Genomic DNA, 20,924 nt, shown 5'->3' with positions numbered 1-20,924 from the left:
ACAGAGACAATAGAAGCACCGGGAATATTATTTTCCTTCAAATACAAGTCAACAAAGCTATGAGGAAATTCTGGGATATTATCATTTACATCGGATACCAGCACGCCTAACGTTTTAATGCTGGATAACGGAGGACTCCCCAAGTCTGTGGCTGTTATAGTTATGTCATAACGTGATACAGTCTCACGATCTAATTTTTCTTTCGTTACTAATGAATACATGTTGTCTTGAAAAGAAGGTTTCAGTTCAAAGGGAACATCATCTGATAGACTACATACCACTTTTCCGTTGATTCCAGAGTCTTTATCCGATACGCTAATGAGGGAGATTGCCGTGCCGAGTTTGGAGTCTTCTGCAATGATATTTGAAAGTGACGTCACTTCAATCTCTGGTTTATTGTCATTTAAGTCCAAAATCTTTATGATCACTCTGCTCTCCACTGTCAGTGGAGGCTGCCCTTTGTCAGAAGCTTGAATATCTAGTTTGTATACCTCTGTGTCCTCGAAGTCTACTTCACCTTTAACTCGTATTTCCCCTGTAATGCTATCTAATTGAAACACGTCATGAACTTTACGCTTCAAGGTTTTAGCAAAACTATATTCAATATCACTGTTTGAGCCCTCGTCACGATCAGTTGCATTTACTATAATAACAGTAGTGCCATGTACTGAGTTTTCTTGTAATGTCGTAGAATATGAGCTTTGACTAAACACAGGTCGATTATCATTCGAGTCAAGAACTTTAACATTAATATTAAGTGTACCTGTTTTGGGTGGATTTCCACCATCTACTGCTGTAACAGTCAGATAATAATGAGCCGTTTGTTCACGATCAAGTGGTTTTCTCAAAACTAAGAATGGTATTTTATCCTCGTCACTGTTCTTTGTGTCAATTTCAAAGTTGTCATTCTGGCTCAGCTTATAATTGCGAACTGAATACGGTATTGTATCCTGGTCGCGTGCTGTGTGCAGCTGGAAGCTCGTTCCTATGGGAGTATGTTCGGCAATCTCAAAATGCTGCTGCGTTTCAGAAAAGCTGGGGATATTGTCGTTGATATCAGTTATTTCAACGACAACATGATGAATTTCTAGTGGATTTTCAATAGCAATTTTTAGACTGATCAAACAAACACTATTGTCGTCACATAGCTCCTCTCTGTCGATTTTCTTTTGAAGGTACAAAACGCCATTGTCCTGATTAGCTTGAAAGAAATCGTCCTTTGATCCAGAAACTATACGGAACCGTCTGTTCGCCAAAGTATTGACATCAAGACCCAAATCCTTAGCAATATTTCCCACCATGGATCCCTCCTTCACCTCTTCCGGAAGAGAGTACCTTATCTGAGACGAAACCTGCTCTCCGAAGCACAACAGCAAAGAAAAACAAAGGGCAGTCCTCCAGTGTTTCCATCTGCGACTTTGTATTACTCCATTCCCCATCGCGATGCTTTGAAATACTGCAGTTCCACTAACAACTATGTCGCATCTAGTTACAGCACCTACAAGTATTTCTTAAATGAATTGTGATTGTAAGCCATTGCTAAAGCTCCCGTGTTGCTCAAGAGTCGTACTGTCTCTCACACTCATCAAAGGGTTATGACCAAGACCGATCATGCGCAACGTGCATCAGTGGGCAGGGCAAAACATGGGCTTTCTATCCCTATGTTACACTGACATCGTCTGGCGTACAAAACTATAAAAAATATAAATGGAGATAAACGAACTGAATTAAGGTAAATTAACTACAAATTGCCAAAAACAAAACAGCAAAATGACGTCAAGTTAAACATGCTGTAAAATAATTGCAACCATACATTATTTGAAGTATGTCACTGTTTTATGAATCATTAAACAAAATGAAAATAAGATGTTCATATGTAAAATTACACTAAGAAACAGTCAATATTAGTGCTACTGTAAACATTGAGTGTAAATTTATTCTACACTGTTAAAAGTATAAGTTCCTTACGAAACTGAGGAACCTCTTAAGGTGCCTTAAGGTACTCCAGGAACATTTTCTTCCAAAAACCTTTTCTTTAAGGTCCCTTAAAGCACCTTAAGAGGTTCTTCTACAGTTTCAAAATGAAGAACCTCTAAAAGTTTTTCAATTAACTTATACATTTAATCGTGTAATACAATAACTATGATAGGCAAATGTACATTGCAAATACACTTATATGTTAGTTGACTAAAAATATAAATGTTTGATTGTTTTTCAGGTAGCCTTTTTCATGAATGATCTGTCGTCAGTGGAGGAAGAGCTGGGAAATGTACTACTTTTTACAATTTACATTTATGTCAGCACTTACGTAACTCTATGTATGCTAAATGCAAATCACCTGAATTTGATCTTAATCATATTGTGAGAAGTTGTAGGAGCAGGAAATCCTTTAATCCAGTAGCAGGAAACGCTCTAAACTCACAACTCATAAACTAACCCAATATTTTCATTGTGATAAAATGTTATGCTCTTAATAGTTAGGAAGAATCTACCTTTTGGATGAATGGAGACAAATAATTTATTAATGTTTATTAAAACCACGCATGAAACAGGTCAACGAATGCAGACCCATTTTGCACAAAATAGAAAATTCCAGTACTCTGTCAACAAATAAGGACTGGGATCAGCACCGTGGACAGCGACGCTCGATTTCATAATGTACACGCGGGATTTGAATTGTTTAAATATAAGGAAGTATACTTAATTGTATCGCTTTGACTAGCTTGACATATTGATCTATTTAATAAAAAATGTAAAAGGTTTAATACTAGCCCCTTGACACTTAAGACACTTCAGTCCCACTCCATTTTCACGTGTCACCAAAAACGCAAATATGTGAAAGATATGAATGAATACATAAAGATTTCAATATTTAAAAAAAAAACTACAGTGTATTGCCATGTAGTCTCTTACCTCATCGGACGCTCTTCCCCTGCGATCTGGTACCACCAAAGTATTTCCATTACTGCTTGGAATTATAGTAGAACCGATACTCATTCTGGGTCCAACTAACATATAGCGTTTATCTCCTGATCTGTACTGGATGCTGTGACACAGTGTCCCGTCATAATTAGTGTCTTGAAAATATTTGGAGGGATAGTCTGTTAATTTCGAGCACTGCATTACAATCAGCACAATGATACTGATGACAAAAAGTAGTGAAACTGATCCCAAAGAAATACACAAATAAAAAGTAATGTCACTGTCCTCCTGGTCTTTTACTGTGTTTTTAACATCAGAAGCAGCAAATGCCTCTTTTGGCTCCACAACTTTGATAATCACAGTCGCTGTTGCTGATAGTGAAACGTTGCCATTGTCTTTGACCAATATGATCAGTTTGTGCTGATCCTCGTCTGTTTCTGTGAATGAGCGGAGGGTCCTTATCTGTCCTGAATAGCGGTCCAAACCAAACAGACTGTGGTCACTTACTTTCTGCAGTGAAAATAATAGCCAGCCATTGTATCCTATATCTGCATCATAGGCTCTCACTTTAGTCACCAAATGTCCTGCGTTCACATTGCGGGGAATCTCCTCCACGCCTTCAGCAGATCCATTAGAGGTGACTGGATATAAGATCACTGGAACGTTGTCGTTCTGATCCAGAATGAACACGTTCACTGTGACGTTGCTGCTCAGTGGTGGAGTTCCAGAATCTGTAGCGAGCACGTGGAACTGGAAAGATTTCAGTGCCTCAAAATCAAAACATTTGAGCCCATAAACAACTCCTGTTTCAGAATCAATGTTTAAGAAGGACGTTATATGATTTTGTGCTCCATCCCCACTAACAATGTGATATGAAATTACAGAATTTTCATTTATGTCTTGGTCAAACGCGTGGATAGAAAGTATAGATGCTCCAGGGGCGTTGTTTTCAAAAAGGTACAAGTAGAGAGGGTTAACTGAAAATTGTGGCCTATTGTCATTCACATCTGACACCTGCACTTTTAAAGTTTTGAATGAGGTAAGAGAAGGCTGGCCCAGGTCCGTAGCAGTAATCGTAATGTCATATTGAGAAACTAGTTCTCTATCCAAGTGACTTTTTGTCACCAAAGAAAACATGTTCTCCTGCACAGACGGTTTTAACTCAAATGGCATAGTCTCGTTAAGACGACAAACAACTTTCCCGTTTCCACCAGAATCGTTATCTATTACACTAATCAGAGATATTACAGTTCCTGGTTGTGAAGCTTCAGAAATCATGTTAGAGAGTGATGTTATCTCTATTTCAGGTGTGTTGTCGTTAACATCCAGTATTTTTATGATAATGCTACTTTCACCAGTTAAAGGAGGGTTGCCTTTATCAGTTGCTTGCACATCCATTTTATAAACATCAGTGTCTTCGAAATCAAGAAAGCCTTTCACCCTAATTTCTCCAGTTTTGTTGTCCAGGATGAACATATTGCGAATCCCTGCGTTAACCTCACTGCGAAATGAATAAACTATATCGCTATTAAGACCTTCGTCTAAATCCGTTGCGGACACTTTCAAAACAACGACGCCTGGTTCCATGTTTTCTGGGAGCGTTACCGAATAAACATCTTGACTGAAAACGGGAGGGTTATCATTTGAGTCTAGAACTATTACGGTGACATTAAGATTGCCTGATTTTGGCGGACTACTGCCATCACTTGCAGTTAAAATTAATTTGTGTTCCTTTTTCATCTCTCGGTCCAAATGTTTCTGTAAAACGAGATAGGGAATTTGTTCTTCTTCCCTTTGCCTGACTTGTAATTCAAAATGCTCGTTTTGACTTATTTTATACAGATGAACTGAATTTATTCCTATATCGGGATCATGAGCAGCTTGCAGCTGAAAACGGGCTCCTATAAGCCTGTTTTCTGCGATTTCGAGTCTTCCCTCTTTCTCGGGAAAGAGAGGTGCATTGTCATTTATATCTGTGATCTCTATCGCCACATAGTGGATCTCTAAAGGATCTTCTACTGCTATTTTAAGATTCAATACGCAAGCAACATTCCCGCCACACAATTCTTCTCGGTTTATTCTCTTATGCACATATAATAGACCACTGTTCTGGTTTACCTGGAAAAGCGCATCCTTAGACCCAGAAACAATACGAAATCGTCGGTCCACTAGAGCACTGATATCAAGACTCAAATCCTTAGCAATATTTCCAATAACGTATCCCTCTTTTCGCTCCTCTGGAATAGAGTATCTGATTTGAGCGGAGACATGATCCTTTAAGCGATGTAGTAAAAAGAAACATAGCAAAATCCCAAAGTATCCAGAATTGCTCCTTTGTCCTTCGACATTCATCGTGAATGCTGTTGTAAATCCGGTTTATTTGAAATACACAGTGACAGCCTTTGTTTTTCAAACGTATCCACAAAGGTTAGTTTATGTATGTAAATAAAACAACCACAAATCTTCTGTTTTGATACGTCGTCGTGACCATTGTGTCTTTCCTTGTGTATTGGGCTATGCTATCCTTCTATCGCTGAGACAGACATGCGCGAAGTGAACCAATCAGCAGAGACTAAATATCTTCGCTGTACCAATGTAACAGTGACATCGTCTGGAACAACACAATTTTAAAAAATGAACATAAAATTAATAATTTAATGAATTATAATGAACCGTAATACGATAATAATAGTAGTAGTAGTAATAATAATAATAATAACAATAACAATAACAATAACGTTGTTGCTATTGTCATGGTAAGGCCAAATAACTAGCTTTCATGTTGAAAAATATAATATACGAATATATAAACGAAGAAATGCTATATTTAAGAAACAATGCAACAATGAGAAAATGACTGAAACAGAAACATTTTAAAATGATAACAACCGAAAATTATGTAACTAAATTACGTTATTACAAACAAGCTCTTACCTCTCCAGAAGCTCTACGTCTGCGATCTGGTACCACTAGAGTATTCCCATTACTCCCCGGAACTATAGTAGAACCGATACTCATTCTGGGTCCAACTAACATGTACCGTTTATCTCCTGATCTGTACTGGATGCTGTGACACAGTGTCCCATCATAATTTGTATCTTGAAAATATTTGGAGGAATAGTCTGTAGATTTCGAGCACTGCATTACAATAAGCACAATGATACTGAAGATAAAAAGCACTGAAACCGAGCCCAGAGTGATGATCAGATAAAACGTAACGTCAATGTCGTCCTCGTCTGTTACGGGATTTTTAACATCAGACGCTGCAAAAGCCTCTTTGGGCTCTACAACTTTGATAATCACAGTCGCTGTTGCTGAAAGCGAAACGTTGCCATTGTCTTTGACCAATATGACTAGTTTGTGCTGTGCTTCGTCGGTTTCTGTGAATGAGCGGAGGGTCCTTATCTGTCCTGTGTAGCGGTCCAAACCAAACAGACTGTGGTCACTCACTTCCTGCAGTGAAAATAATAACCAGCCATTGTATCCTATATCTGCATCATAGGCTCTCACTTTAGTCACCAAATGTCCTGCGTTCACATTGCGGGGAATCTCCTCCACGCCTTCAGCAGATCCGTTAGAGCTGACTGGATATAAGATCACTGGAACGTTGTCGTTCTGATCCAGGATGAACACGTTCACTGTGACGTTGCTGCTCAGTGGTGGAGTTCCAGAGTCTGTAGCGAGCACGTGGAACTGGAACGTCTTGGTTACTTCAAAGTCAAAATTCTTCAGCGCATAAATAACGCCTGTTTCAGAATTAATATTGAGAAATGAAACTATGCCGTTTTGTGAACTATCTTTAAGAATTTTGTATGAAATTGCAGAATTTTCATATGTATCTTTATCCACTGCAGCGATGGAAAAAATTGAGGTACCAGGAGAATTGTTTTCAACTAAATACAGTTCAAGTGGATTTTGAACAAACTCTGGACTGTTGTCATTCACATCGGACACCTGCACGCTAAGAATTTTTACTTCAGTTAAAGGAGGTTGGCCAAGGTCTGTTGCTGTTACTATGATTTCGTAAAAGGAAGTTTCCTCTCGGTCCAACTGCGTTTTTGTAACTAAGGAGTACATATTGTCTTTTATAGACGGTTTTAGTTCAAAGGGTATATTGGGAGACAAAGTACATAAAACCTTCCCGTTTACACCAGAGTCTTTATCTAATACACTAATTAATGAAATAACACTTCCAGGTTTGGAATTTTCAGGCACTAAATTAGAAAGTGATGTAACGTCTATTTGTGGAGTGTTATCGTTCACATCTAAAATTTTCACAATGACCCTACAGTCAACTGTCATTGGAGGTGTGCCTTTATCTGAAGCAAAAACATCTAATCTATATATATCGTTTTTTTCGAAGTCTATCTCACCGTTCACCCGAATTTCGCCAGTAACATTATCCAAACCAAACATACCATAATTATTACCTAAATAATATATAACCTCTCCATTCGAACCGTCATCAAGATCCACTGCATTAACTTTTAAGACCATAGTGCCAATTGGAACATTTTCCTTTACTTGCGCTGTGTACACTTCATGACTAAACACTGGGCGATTGTCGTTTATATCCTGAACAGTAACTGTAATATTTAAAGCCCCAGACTTTGGTGGATTCCCACCATCTATTGCTGTCAACAGTAGTTGGTGCTGAGCTTTACGCTCCCTATCTACTGCTCTCTGTAAAACAAGAAATGGCACTTTTTCGTCGCCCCTGTCTCTTATTTCAAGATCAAAATGCTCGTTTTGAGTTAGTTTATAGGCTCGAACAGAATATACCCCGTTATCTGGATCACGTGCACTTCGTAGCTGAAATCGTGCACCCGGTAGTGTGCTCTCTGCTACTTTTACTCGTTGTTGCTTATCTGGAAATTCAGGAGCATGGTCATTCACGTCTGTAATGTCTACTGCCACATAATGGATCTCGAGAGGGTTTTCTACGACGATTTTGAGATCTACTACACAGATGTTCGTGCCATCACATATTTGTTCTCTGTCAATTTTCTTACGAACAGACAAAATGCCATTGTTCTGGTTCACCTGGAAAAATGCGTCATTAGATCCAGAAACGATACGGAATCCTCTGTCCATCAAAGTACTGACATCAAGGTCCAAATCTTTTGCAAGATTTCCCACAATATATCCTTCTTTGACTTCTTCAGGAACGGAGTACCTTATCTGAGACGACACTTGCTCCGCTAAGCACAGCAGTAAATAGAAACCGAGAACAATCCACCAGCACTTCCATTTGCGCCTTTGTCTGACGCTTTCCATTGTAAGAGACTACCCCAAAACCGTATCCACAAGGTAATAAAAAAGCCTTCACTTTTAGAAAATGCAGTTCTGCGTCAGCTTCAAGGTCATTATCAGTTACTGTCTACTCAAAAGAAACAATCAAGGCAAACAACGTAGACTTCACACCCTTACATTTCCTCAGATGATAATATGTCCTCTTTCGTCTGGAACAAAACCGCACTACGCATGTCAGCTTTTAGGGGAGGGCTTTCCCAAATCCTTTCAATTTTAAAACGACACTGACGCCGAGTGGTCATTTATAACGTATGCGCAACCAATTAAATATTGTTCTACTTATGTTAACTGTAAAGACTGCATGTACAGCGGGTGAAAGTACTGAACACATTCACCAAGAAAAAATATATTTCAAAAGGTCATATTGAAATTCTTAACAGATGTCGATAACAACCCATTCAATCCATACATGCAAAGACATCAGACAATACATGTCCATTAACTTGTGTGTCTTAATGACAAATGACACAGGGGACAAATAAGTATATTGAAGAAAGAGAGTGTGCGAAAAGCCATAGGAAAGGCATGACACCAGCTGAAATTTATTAGTAATTAGAAAGTAATCCTGCAACTTAGTCCAAATTAATATCAGCTGGTTCAACTGATGGCCAATAAAAAGGTGTCTCATTACCAAGGTACCACACAAGAAAATGATGGGTAAAACCAGTGAGCTCTCTCAAGACTCTCTCAACCTCATTGTTGCAAAAATACTGATGACATTGGTTACAGAGGAATTTCTGAAGGTTCCAGTGAGCATTGTTGGGGACACATGCAAGAGTGGAAAGACCATAATTTCACCATAAACCGGCCACAACCAGTTGCTCCCCACAAGATTTAAGAGAGAGGAGTGAAAAGAATTATCAGAAGAGTTGTCCAAGAACTAAGGATCATCTTCTTTTTCAAAGAAAACAGCAAGTAATGCATCCAACCACTATGGCCTGTATGCACACTCACCAAGCAGACTCCGCTAATGTAGAAAAAGCATGTTGAAGCACGTTTAGAGTTTGCATTTAGACAAACCTTTGGAATAATAGGAGAATACTGAGACCACTGGTCAGATGAGACCAAAATTGAACTTTGCATAAAGCTGGTATTGCATGAAATGTTCAAACTAGTTCCCTCTTTTTGTTTAACCATTGTTAAACCAAGTGTTTGATTGTAGTTATCATTCAACACATAGATTCTAAAATCAATTATTTATTAGGTAGATCAGTTGAGCTGCAAGGGTATTTACAAATCCATAAGTTTGTAATAATGCATTCAGAAGAAACCAAACCATTTTTCGAACTACCTCATAAGACATTAGTCCAACTACTCCTGTTAAAAATATAATTTTTTTCTGTTTAAAAAGACACATACATGAAGCTTTAAATTGGTCTTTGAATGTAATAAAGGTATAATTCATAATGAGGCTAGTAACTGTAACTGTCAACTCTTACCTCTCCAGAAGCTGTCCTTCTGCGATCTGGTACCACTAGAGTATTCCCATTACTGCTCGGAACTATTGTAGAGCCAATACTCATTCTAGGTCCAACTAACATGTAGCGTTTATCTCCAGATCTGTACTGGATGCTGTGACACAGTGTCCCATCATAATTGGCATCTTGTAAATACTTGGAGGAATAGTTTGTAGAGTTGGAGCACTGTATTACTATCAGCACAATTATACTGATGACAAAAAGCACTGACACTGAGCCCAGAGTGATGATCAGGTAAAAAATAACGTTGTTATCCTCCTCATCTTTTATTGCATTTTTAACATCAGAAGCAGCAAAAGCTTCTTTGGGCTCAACAGTTTTGACAATTACAGTCACTGTTGCTGAAAGCGACACATTGCCATTGTCTTTGACCTGTATGACCAGTTTATGTTGGACCTCGTCTGTTTCTGTGAATGAACGCAGGGTCCTTATCTGTCCTGTGTAGCGGTCCAAACCAAACAGACTGTGGTCACTCACTTCCTGCAGTGAAAATAATAACCAGCCATTGTATCCTATATCTGCGTCATAGGCTCTCACTTTAGTCACCAAATGTCCTGCGTTCACATTGCGGGGAATCTCCTCCACACCTTCAGCTGATCCGTTAGAGCTGACTGGATATAAGATCACTGGAACGTTGTCGTTCTGATCCAGAATAAACACGTTTACTGTGACGTTGCTGCTCAGTGGTGGAGTTCCAGAATCTGTGGCAAGCACGTGGAACTGGAACGTCTTGATTATTTCAAAGTCAAAAATCTTAAGCGCACGAATAACACCTGTTTCTGAATTAATGTTTAAGAATGAAGCCATGTCCTTTTGTAAATCATTATGTTTTATAATTTGGTAAGTTAAGGCTGCATTTTCGTTTAAGTCTTTGTCAGATGCATTTATTGAAAATATTGACCCACCTGGGGCATTGTTCTCAGCTATATACAATTCCATAGATGCACGTGGAAATTCTGGACAGTTATCATTGATATCTGATATTTGCACACTTAAAGTTTTTAAAGTTGATAAAGGGGGTTCACCTAAATCTGTGGCTGATATTATGATATCAAATTTATCTTCATTCTCTCTGTCCAGGTATAGATTTGTCACCAAAGAATATATATTTTCTTGAACTGATGGTTTCAATTCGAAAGGAACATTTTCTGATAATTTACAGAAAACTTTGCCATTAAGTCCAGAATCCTTATCTGTGACACTGATTAGAGAAATTACGGTCCCAGGTTTTGCATTCTCCGGAATTACGTTTGATAAGGAAGTCACCTCGATTTCTGGTTTGTTATCATTTACATCTAACACCTTAATAATCACTCTGCATTCAGCTGTTAATGGTGGCTGGCCTCTGTCTGCGGCTTGAACGTCTAATTTATATACTTCTGTATCCTCAAAGTTCACCTCACCTTTAACTCTGATTTCACCAGTGTTATGGTCCAGATCAAAGAGTTCATACACTTTACGCTTAAGGTTTCTAACAAAAGAATATTCAATGTCACCATTTATTCCTTCATCCTCATCTGACGCATTTAATTTAATCACAATAGTTCCAGTTGGAACATTTTCCGGTATAGTCACTGAATAGGTATCTTGGGTAAATACAGGACGATTATCGTTAGAATCAAGAACATTCACAATAATGTTTAAAGTGCCAGATCTAGGTGGGTTACCTCCATCGATAGCTGTTAACATTAGATTATGCTTATTATTATGTTCTCTGTCGAGAGTTTTTTTCAACACTAAAAATGGATTTTTTTCCTCATCGCTGTGTCTAACGTCTATTTCGAAGTTTTCATTGCGGATTAATCTGTATGATCGCACAGAATTTATGCCTGCGTCAGGGTCACGTGCTGCTTGTATTTGGAATCGAGTCCCTAGGGCAGTGTGTTCGGCTATTTCGAAGTGCTGCTCTTTATCTAGGAACACTGGTGAATTATCATTTATGTCTGCTATTTCGATTGCAATATAATGTATTTCAAGTGGATTTTCTACCGCAATTTTTAAATTAATAATGCAAATGCTATTTCCATTATATATCGTCTCCCTGTCGATTTTCTTATGGACATACAGAACGCCATTGTTTTGATTTACCTGTAAAAAAGAATCCTTATCTCCAGATACAATGCGAAATCGCCTGTCCACCAACGTACTAATATCAAGACCTAAATCCTTGGCAATGTTTCCGACACTTGTTCCTTCTTTCACCTCTTCTGGAATAGAATATTTTATCTGAGCCAAAACCTCCTCCAAAAAAATCAGCACGCAAAAATGCAGGACAATCCACCAGTACTCCCATTTTCCCCTTTGTCTTGCGTCTCCCATCGTAAACGGCTATCCAAGGGCGCAAAAGAAATTAATCCTACGGACTGTCAGGGACCACAAGAAACAGTGAGAAGAGAAATCAACACCAAATAGTTCGTCATAGGAAAGAATATGTGACCGATGACCGACAAAACCAAATCACAGTCTCACACCGCATAAGCTCTCACTATCCTGTCGGTCGCCTGAAACAAAAACGCACCACGCATGTCACGACTAGGGTCCGAGCTTTACATTTAAAACATTAGGCTAACACTGACACCGAGTGGTCTTTAGTGGCTTAGACACCATTCAATGTGTTTATAATTAATTTGCATAAACACGCTGTATAAATAAACAGTTTCCTATTCATTCGTTACGCACATGGTCATTTTAAAGTGCATTTAAAATAGCAATGGAATTATTTCGATTCCACATAAACAAAACATATTACATTAAAATAAGTAAATGTATTGCAGCATATTAATGTGGGCATTATTTGCATATATGAACCAAATATCTTAAATGATGAACATTTCGATGCAAGAACATAAAATCCAAAATAAGAATAAATGCTAAGAAGAAATAATAATAATAAAAAAAATGATTGAATGATGAAGTCTGTTACTGAGTTCTTACCTCTCTAGAAGCTCTCCTTCTATGATCGGGTATCACTAGAGTATTTCCATTACTGCCCGGAACTATAGTAGAACCGATACTCATTCTGGGTCCAACTAACATGTAGCGTTTATCTCCAGATCTGTACTGGATGCTGTGACACAATGTCCCATCATAATTGGCATCTTGTAAACACTTAGAAGAATAATTTGTGGATCTGTTGCACTGCATTACAATCAACACAGTGATACTGATCAGAAAAAGCACTGAAATTGAGCCCAAAGTGATGATCAAGTAAAATGTAACGTCACTGTCTTCCTCATCTTTTACTGCATTTGTAACATCAGAAGCTGCAAAAGCCTCTTTGGGTTCCACAACTTTGATAATCACAGTTGCTGTTGCTGAAAGCGAAACGTTGCCATTGTCTTTGACTAATATTACTAGTTTGTGCTGAGCCTCGTCGGTTTCTGTGAATGAGCGAAGAGTCCTTATATGTCCAGTATAGCGATCCAAACCGAACAGACTGTGGTCACTCACTTCCTGCAGTGAAAATAACAACCAGCCATTGTATCCTATATCTGCGTCATAGGCTCTCACTTTCGCCACCAAATGTCCTGCGTTCACATTGCGGGGAATCTCCTCCACGCCTTCAGCAGATCCGTTAGAGCTGACTGGATATAAGATCATTGGAACGTTGTCGTTCTGATCCAGGATGAACACGTTCACTGTGACGTTGCTGCTCAGTGGTGGGGTTCCAGAATCTGTAGCGAGCACGTGGAACTGGAACGTTTTGACTGTTTCGTAATCAAAGCTTCTTAATGCGCTAATAACTCCTGTTTCAGCGTTGACGTTTAGAAAAGTTCCAATGTCATCATTTATGCCGTCACGTCTTACAATTTGATAAGAAATCTCAGCATTTTCATTCAAGTCTTTGTCGGAAGCGCACACAGAAAACATAGAGGCACCGGGGACGTTATTTTCCAGCAAATAAAGTTCCAAAGGGTTTTGAGGAAATTCCGGGGAGTTATCATTAACATCAGACACTTGCACTTGCAATGTCTTAAATGTAGATAGTGGAGGCTGACCTAAATCAGTGGCTTTAATCAAGATATCGTAATTTTTGACAAGCTCTCGGTCCAACCGCTCTTTTGTTACTATAGAGTACATGTTATCCTGAATAGATGGTTTTAGCTCAAATGGCACGTACTCAGAGATGCTACAAATAACTTTACCATTTAAACCAATGTCTTTATCTGTAACACTAATTAAAGAAATAACAGTACCAGGTTTTGAGTCTTCAGGAACAACACTAAAAAGTGATGTTACTTCTATTTCTGGATAATTATCGTTTTCGTCTGTAATCTTGATAATAACTTTGCAATCGCTTGTCATAGGAGGTTGTCCTTTATCCGAAGCCTGTATGTTTAGCCTATATACCTCATTGTCCTCAAAGTCAATAGGCTCTTTAATTTGAATTTCGCCGGTGGTGCTGTCTAGGTTAAATGTGTCATGTACTTTGCGTCGAGTAGTTCTTCCAAACGTGTATAATACATCCCCATTCAATCCCTCGTCTGAATCAGTTGCATTGACTCGTACAACAGATGTGCCTACAGGAGTATTTTCTCTCAGAGTTACGTAATAGACGTCTTTACTACATACAGGACGGTTGTCATTAATATCAAGAACAGAGACAGTAATATTTAACGTGCCCGACCTGGGAGGATTTCCTCCATCCACTGCGGTCAAAGTTAAATTATGCTTTGGGTTCTGCTCTCTGTCTAAAGAATTTAGTAAAACTAGGACTGGAATTTTCTCTTCCTCCTCATTATCACTCATTTGTAAGTCGAAGTGATTATTTTTTGCTAGCTTATAGAGGCGAATAGAATAAATTCCTACATCTGGATCACGTGCGCTTTGAAGCTCGAAACGCGCCCCAGCCAGGGTATTTTCAGCGATTTCGAAATGCTGCTCCTTCTCTGGAAAATGGGGACTGTGATCATTAACATCGACAATTTCTATAACAACATAATGAATCTCAAATGGATTTTCCACAGCAATTTTTACATTAATGGTGCATACAGCACTCTCTTCACAAATCATCTCTCTGTCGATTTTCGTAATGACAAACAGCACTCCATTGTTCTGATTTACCTGGAACAGAGCGTCAGCAGAACTAGAAACAATACGAAACCGTCTGTTCACCAAGGTAGTGATATCAAGACCCAAATCCTTTGCGATATTTCCTACTTCGTATCCCTCTTTCACCTCCTCCCGAACTGAGTACCTTATTTGAGCTGAAATGTGCTCCCCGATGTAAACCAGCAATGACAAGCGAAGAATAATCCACCAACACTGCCAATTGCGCCTATGTTCGCAGTTATACATCCTGGATTATTTCCTTAATGTTTATGTCCCGCAAATATGTTAAGTTTGTATTATAATACAAAACAAACACGTTCATAATCCATTGTGGTCATATAAACATGAGTGCCTTTGTTTTTAACAGGAGCTCCCGTGCTAGGCGAGCTGCTGTCTTGATATTCTGAAAAAAACAGTTTTGCGCATCACAGGAAGCAAGGTTACGTTCCTGTTCGCTGTGCCTTTATAACACTGACCTCGTGTGGTTATATCAGTAACAGCCCGTCCAAAATTACCAGTAAAAACATACATATGTTATATATATATGTGGAGTTACAAAACATAATTGTGTTTTTGGCGTGTTCTCTGTAGAGCATTTTGTCTTAAGTCAAAAAAGAACATATTTTCATGCAGTATTACACTGCGTTAATACATTAAGACATGCATTAAGATATTTACTGTTATACCCAAAGCAGAAAAAGTAGACATTACTTAACACTATTAATGATATTGATTTAACCAGCACATACCTCTTTAGAAGCTCTGCTCCTGCGATCTGGTACCACTAGAGTATTTCCATTACTCCCTGGAACTATAGTAGAACCGATACTCATTCTGGGTCCAACTAACATGTAGCGTTTATCTCCAGATCTATATTGGATGCTGTGACACAGTGTCCCATCATAATTTGTATCTTGTAAATACTTGGAGGGATAGTCTGTAGATTTGGAGCACTGGACTAAAATCAACACAACAATGCTGATGACAAAAAGAACTGAAACTGAGCCCAAAGTGATGATCAGATAAAACGTAACATCATTGTCCTCTTCATCCTTTACTACATCTTTAACATCAGAAGCAGCAAAAGCCTCTTTGGGCTCCACAACTTTGACAATCACAGTAGCTGTTGCTGAAAGTGACACGTTGCCATTGTCTTTGACCAGTATGACCAGTTTATGCAGATCCTCGTCAGTTTCTGTGAAAGAGCGGAGGGTCCTTATCTGTCCTGTGTAGCGGTCCAAACCAAACAGACTGTGGTCACTCACTTCCTTCAGTGAAAATAATAACCAGCCATTGTATCCTATATCTGCATCATAGGCTCTCACTTTGGTCACCAAATGTCCTGCATTCACATTGCGTGGAATCTCCTCCATACCTTCAGAAGATCCGTTAGAGCTGACTGGATATAAGATCATTGGGATGTTGTCGTTCTGATCCAGAATAAACACGTTCACAGTGACGTTGGTGCTCAGTGGTGGGGTTCCAGAATCCGTAGCAAGCACGTGGAACTGGAAATTCTTTGAGGTTTCAAAATCCAAACTTTTAAGTGCATGAATTACACCTGTTTCTGAATTAATGTTTATAAAAGAAGCCATGCTATCCCGTCCTCCATCATCTCTGATAACATGATATGAGATCAGAGCATTTTCGTTTTCATCTTTGTCCCATGCACTCACTGAGAAAATTGAGCCCCCTGGCAAGTTATTTTCAAAAATGTAAAGTTCAAGCGGGTTTTGTGGAAACACTGGAGAATTGTCATTCACATCTGAGACCTCTATGCTCAATGTTTTAAATGAAGATAAAGAAGGTTGCCCTAAGTCAACTGCAAATATAATAATGTCATAATGTGAAGCCACCTCTCGATCTAAATCGGCTTTTGTGACCAAGGAATACATATTTTCCTGAACAGATGGTTTTAACTCAAAAGGAACATTTTGAGAGAGACTACATATGACTTTACCATTAACACCAGAATCTTTATCAGTCACACTAATGAGTGAGACAACTGTTCCTGGTTTTGAATTTTCAGGTACTAGATTAGAGAGAGAGGTGACGTCAATTTCAGGTTCATTGTCATTTATATCTGTAACCTTTATTATCACTCTACAGGTTGTTGTCATGGGAGGTTCTCCTCGATCAGAAGCAGTAACATCAGCTCTGTATATCTCAGCATCCTCAAAGTCAATCATGCCTTTTAGAATAATTTCTCCTGTGTTTTCATCCAGTTCAAATGTTTCATAGACTTTTTTTTTTAAGTTACTGGCAAACGAAAAAATAACATCTCCATTTAAACCTTTATCAGCATCTGTAGCACTGACATTGATCAAAAACCTCCCCTTTGGCATATTTTCAGGAATTGTTACAGAATAGACATCTTTGCTGAATATTGGTCTGTTGTCATTGATATCAAGCACAGTTATTGAAATATTCATGGCTCCTGACCTCGGTGGATTTCCACCATCAACTGCAGTCAGCACTAAACTGTGTTTAGCACGACGCTCCCTGTCCAGTGCTCTCTGCAATTTTAAAACTGGCATTTTATTGTCTTCGCCATCATCCCGAATCTCAAGATCAAAATGCTCGTTATGACTCAATTTGTATGTGCGAAGGGAATTTACTCCAGAGTCAGGGTCCCGGGCAGCCACCAGCTGAAAATCAGCACCGGTTAACGTGTTTTCTGCAATCTTCAGATTTTGCTCTTTTTCTGGAAAAACAGGAGCATGGTCGTTCACGTCCGTTATCTCTACGCCTACGTAATGTATTTCTAGTGGATGTTCTACTGCAATTTTGAGATTTATTAAGCAGACACTGTTATCATCACACAGCTCTTCTCTGTCGATTTTTTTATGCACATACAGCTCGCCATTGTTCGTGTTTACCTGGAAAATAGCGTCTTTAGATCCAGAAACGATGCGGAACCGTCTATCCACCAAAGTACTGATATCAAGACTCAAATCTTTTGCAACATTGCCCACAACGGTTCCTTCTTTTACTTCTTCAGGTACAGAGTACCTTATTTGAGAGAAAGCATACTTCCCGAAGCAAAGCAACAAAAATAAACGCAGAGCAATACACCAGTGTTGCCATCTGTGCCTTTGTTCGCCATAATCCATTCCGAATAACGATTTTAGCGCCTTGTGCATATGAATATCCTCTTTGTTTGAGAAGGTCAATCAAAGTGTTTTGAAGACAAAAAACAAGAAATTAGCTTTTTAAGCTTCGGTTGTACCAGCCGTTTGTCGTATAATCACTCTGCTCATCATAATATCGTGACGTCCAAAAGAACAAAAAGAATCACAGGAGGTACGAGCAAGGGGCAGGGCCTCCTGCCAACACTGTTTCCTAGTGACACGCTGACACCTAATGGACTACACACAGTACAACAGAACCACAATAACAAGTCATGTTTTCCATCAACTTCACAAAATCAAATGAAAAGAGAATAATAGAAGAGAAGAAATGCTGAAATGCTTTTGATTTTGAAGTAATTTTTTGTCAGTTTACTAAGTGACATTTTTCATATTCATAATCACATTAAAAAATTAATAAAAACAGTTTTATGTAAAACAAACACATTAACTAGATTAAAGTAGCTTTATGTTAGGTTATGTTATTAATAATGTAAATGTAAATACATGTATTCTTATAACACATGTGGCCGATATTATCACACTACATGTTTTGGCGATATTGGCAGAAGTACGGATATCAAGCTAATTATAATAAAGTAAAATAAAATAATACAATCAACTGAATTTCATCATGATGCCATCAGATGTTTGGGAATTAAATTAATGTTTGTTTTTTTTTACAAAAGAATAAGGCAACACAGTAATTTAAGACTATATAATTAAGAGTTTAATTCTGTCTCGCATTGTTTCTGTCTGGGTCCAACTAACAAGTCTTCACTGGTTTTATGGTTCTTTTGCACTGCATTGAAATCAGTACAATAATAGTGATGACAAAAAGTACTGAAACAGAGCCAAGTGTGATGATAAGATAAAACGTAACGTCATTGTCATCCTCGTCTTTTACAGTGTTTTTAACATCAAAAGCTTCTTTTGGCTCCACAACTTTGATAATCATAGTCGCTGGTGCTGAAAGTGACACTTTGCCATTGTCTTTGACCTGTATGACCAGTTTATGCAGACTGTGGTCACTGACTTGCAGTGAAAATAATAACCAGCCGTTGTATCCTATATCTGCGTCATAGGCTCTCACTTTGGTCACCAAATGTCCTGCATTCACATTGCGGGAAAATCTCCTCCACACCTTCAGCAGATCCATTAGAGGTGATTGGATATAAGATCACTTGAACGTTGTCGTTTTGATCCAGAATTAACACGTTTTCTGTAACGTTGCTGCTCAGTGGAGGGGTTCCAGAATCTGTAGCGAGCACGTGGAACTGGAACGTTTTAATTTCGAAGTCGTTTAAGCACATGAATAAGTTTCGTTTTAGAATTAATATTTAAGAATAAAGCCATGTCGTTTTGATAACCCCCTCTACTAAGACTGCTGTATACGAGTGTAATAGAGAATATCGAAGCACCTGGCAAATTGTTTTCAACTAAATAAAGTTCAATTGGATTTTTAGGAAATTGTGGACTGTTATCATTTACGTCTGAGACCTGCACTCGTAGAGTTTTCGCAGTAGACAGAGTAGGTTGACCAAGATCTGTTGCTGTTATTGTGATTTTATAAAAATAAATGTCTTCTTTGTCTAATTGTGACTTTGTTACTAGTGAGTACATGTCTTGCACAGACGGTTTTAATTCTCTAACACATTGATTAATTAAATAACTGTTCCTAGCTTTGAATTTTCTGGCACTAAATTAGATAGCGACTAATTTCCGGAGTGTTATCCTTCATATCTAAATTCTTTACCCTACAATCGACTATGATTGGAGGTGTATCTTTATCAGAGGCTAGAACGTCTAATCTATATACGTCAGTGCTTTCAAAGTCTATTTTACCTTTTACTCTAATTTCGCCTGTAACAGTATCCAAATCAAATAGATCATACAGTTTACGATTTAATTTACTACCAAGAGAATATGTAACATCACCGTTCAATCCCTCGTCCAGATCAACTGCATTAACTTTAAACACAATAGTGCCTATCGGAACATTTACCTCTATTTGTGTTGTGTAAATGTCTTCACTTAACACATGACGGTTGTCACTGATGTCCAAAACGGTAACAGTAATATTTCAAGTTTCAGATTTTGGTGTAATTCCTCCGTCTATTGCAGTCTTATTCCGTGCTCAGCCTTAGGCTCCCAATCCAATGCTCTGTGTAAAACCAAAAATGGTACCTTTTCACCACCCATATCTCTAATCTCTAAATCAAAATGCTCATTCTGACGTAATATGTATGAGCGCACGCATTTTGTAACTGAAAGCGCGCTCCAGGGTGCGTGCTTTCGGCTATCTCTACTATTTGTTGCTCATCGGAAAAATTAAGAGCGTGGTCATTTAAATCTGTGGTCTCTACTCGCACGTAATGAATCTCCAGTGGGTTTTCAACGACGATTCTGAGGTTAACTACTGTCAGCCCCAGCCACCGCCCACAGGCCCAAATAAGGACTTTCGCCTCGTTTTCGTTCATGTGTTTGGTTCATCGTATCGGTTCATGTTCATTTGTGTTCATGTGTTTGATTCAGTGTCTCGTTTCATGTTCATTTGGTTCATGAGTTACACCTAGGATTGGGGGGTATTTAAGAAGCCTCCACATCGCCATTCAGTGCCGAGAATTCGTATCGTTTGGGACCTTGAGGTTGCCCGAGAACTAGTGGGTTACATCCAGGGGCTCACAAAGCAGTTGTAAGCTTCCACTAGTTCCCCCTGCCCTGTCACCGCAGCTCATAGTCTGTATCTGGTGGGCAGACGGGATATGTATTCAGGCGATCCAAAGATTTGTGAGGGGTTCCTGTTTCAGTGCACGATTTATATTTGTAGCCAAGCAGCTGGCACTGACAATGCGAAGAACGCCTTTCTAGTCTCCCGTCTCATGGACGAAGCTTTGGATTGGGCCACTGCTACCTGGGAGAAGCTTAGCGTGAAGCTCTTCTCGGAGTACCTGAAGCACTTCAAGACGGTGTTTCGACATGGGAGAGGCTCACAAAGGGTGACCTACTGCTGCGGCTGGAGCAGGGCAGC

General features: G+C 38.8%; 3 protein-coding genes and 1 pseudogene across 4 annotated transcripts in view; all 4 read right to left on the bottom strand.

The window, feature by feature from the left end:
• LOC140545582 (protocadherin alpha-C2-like) overlaps positions 1 to 20,924 on the bottom strand; it is a 133,931-nt gene that overhangs the window by 99,248 nt on the left and 13,759 nt on the right. The gene's annotated exons all lie outside the window — the stretch shown is intronic.
• Positions 1 to 20,924, bottom strand: part of LOC140550207 (protocadherin alpha-3-like) — a 54,780-nt gene that overhangs the window by 28,846 nt on the left and 5,010 nt on the right. The gene's annotated exons all lie outside the window — the stretch shown is intronic.
• On the bottom strand, positions 5,450 to 15,158 carry LOC140550210 (protocadherin gamma-A5-like). The gene is made up of 4 exons (XM_072674048.1): positions 12,648 to 15,158; positions 9,675 to 10,466; positions 5,857 to 6,648; positions 5,450 to 5,455 (listed from the first exon to the last, which is right to left on the bottom strand). The coding sequence occupies exons 1-4, from the start codon at positions 15,009 to 15,011 to the stop codon at positions 5,450 to 5,452; spliced, it is 3,954 nt and encodes a 1,317-aa protein (XP_072530149.1). The 5' UTR covers positions 15,012 to 15,158.
• On the bottom strand, positions 18,660 to 20,373 carry LOC140550209 (protocadherin gamma-A7-like; annotated as a pseudogene).

This window comes from Salminus brasiliensis, chromosome 2 (genome assembly GCF_030463535.1).
Source record: "Salminus brasiliensis chromosome 2, fSalBra1.hap2, whole genome shotgun sequence".
Taxonomy (NCBI): domain Eukaryota; kingdom Metazoa; phylum Chordata; class Actinopteri; order Characiformes; family Bryconidae; genus Salminus; species Salminus brasiliensis.
The sequence above is the reverse complement of the archived record's forward strand: the minus strand, read 5'-3'. Positions and strand labels throughout refer to the sequence as shown.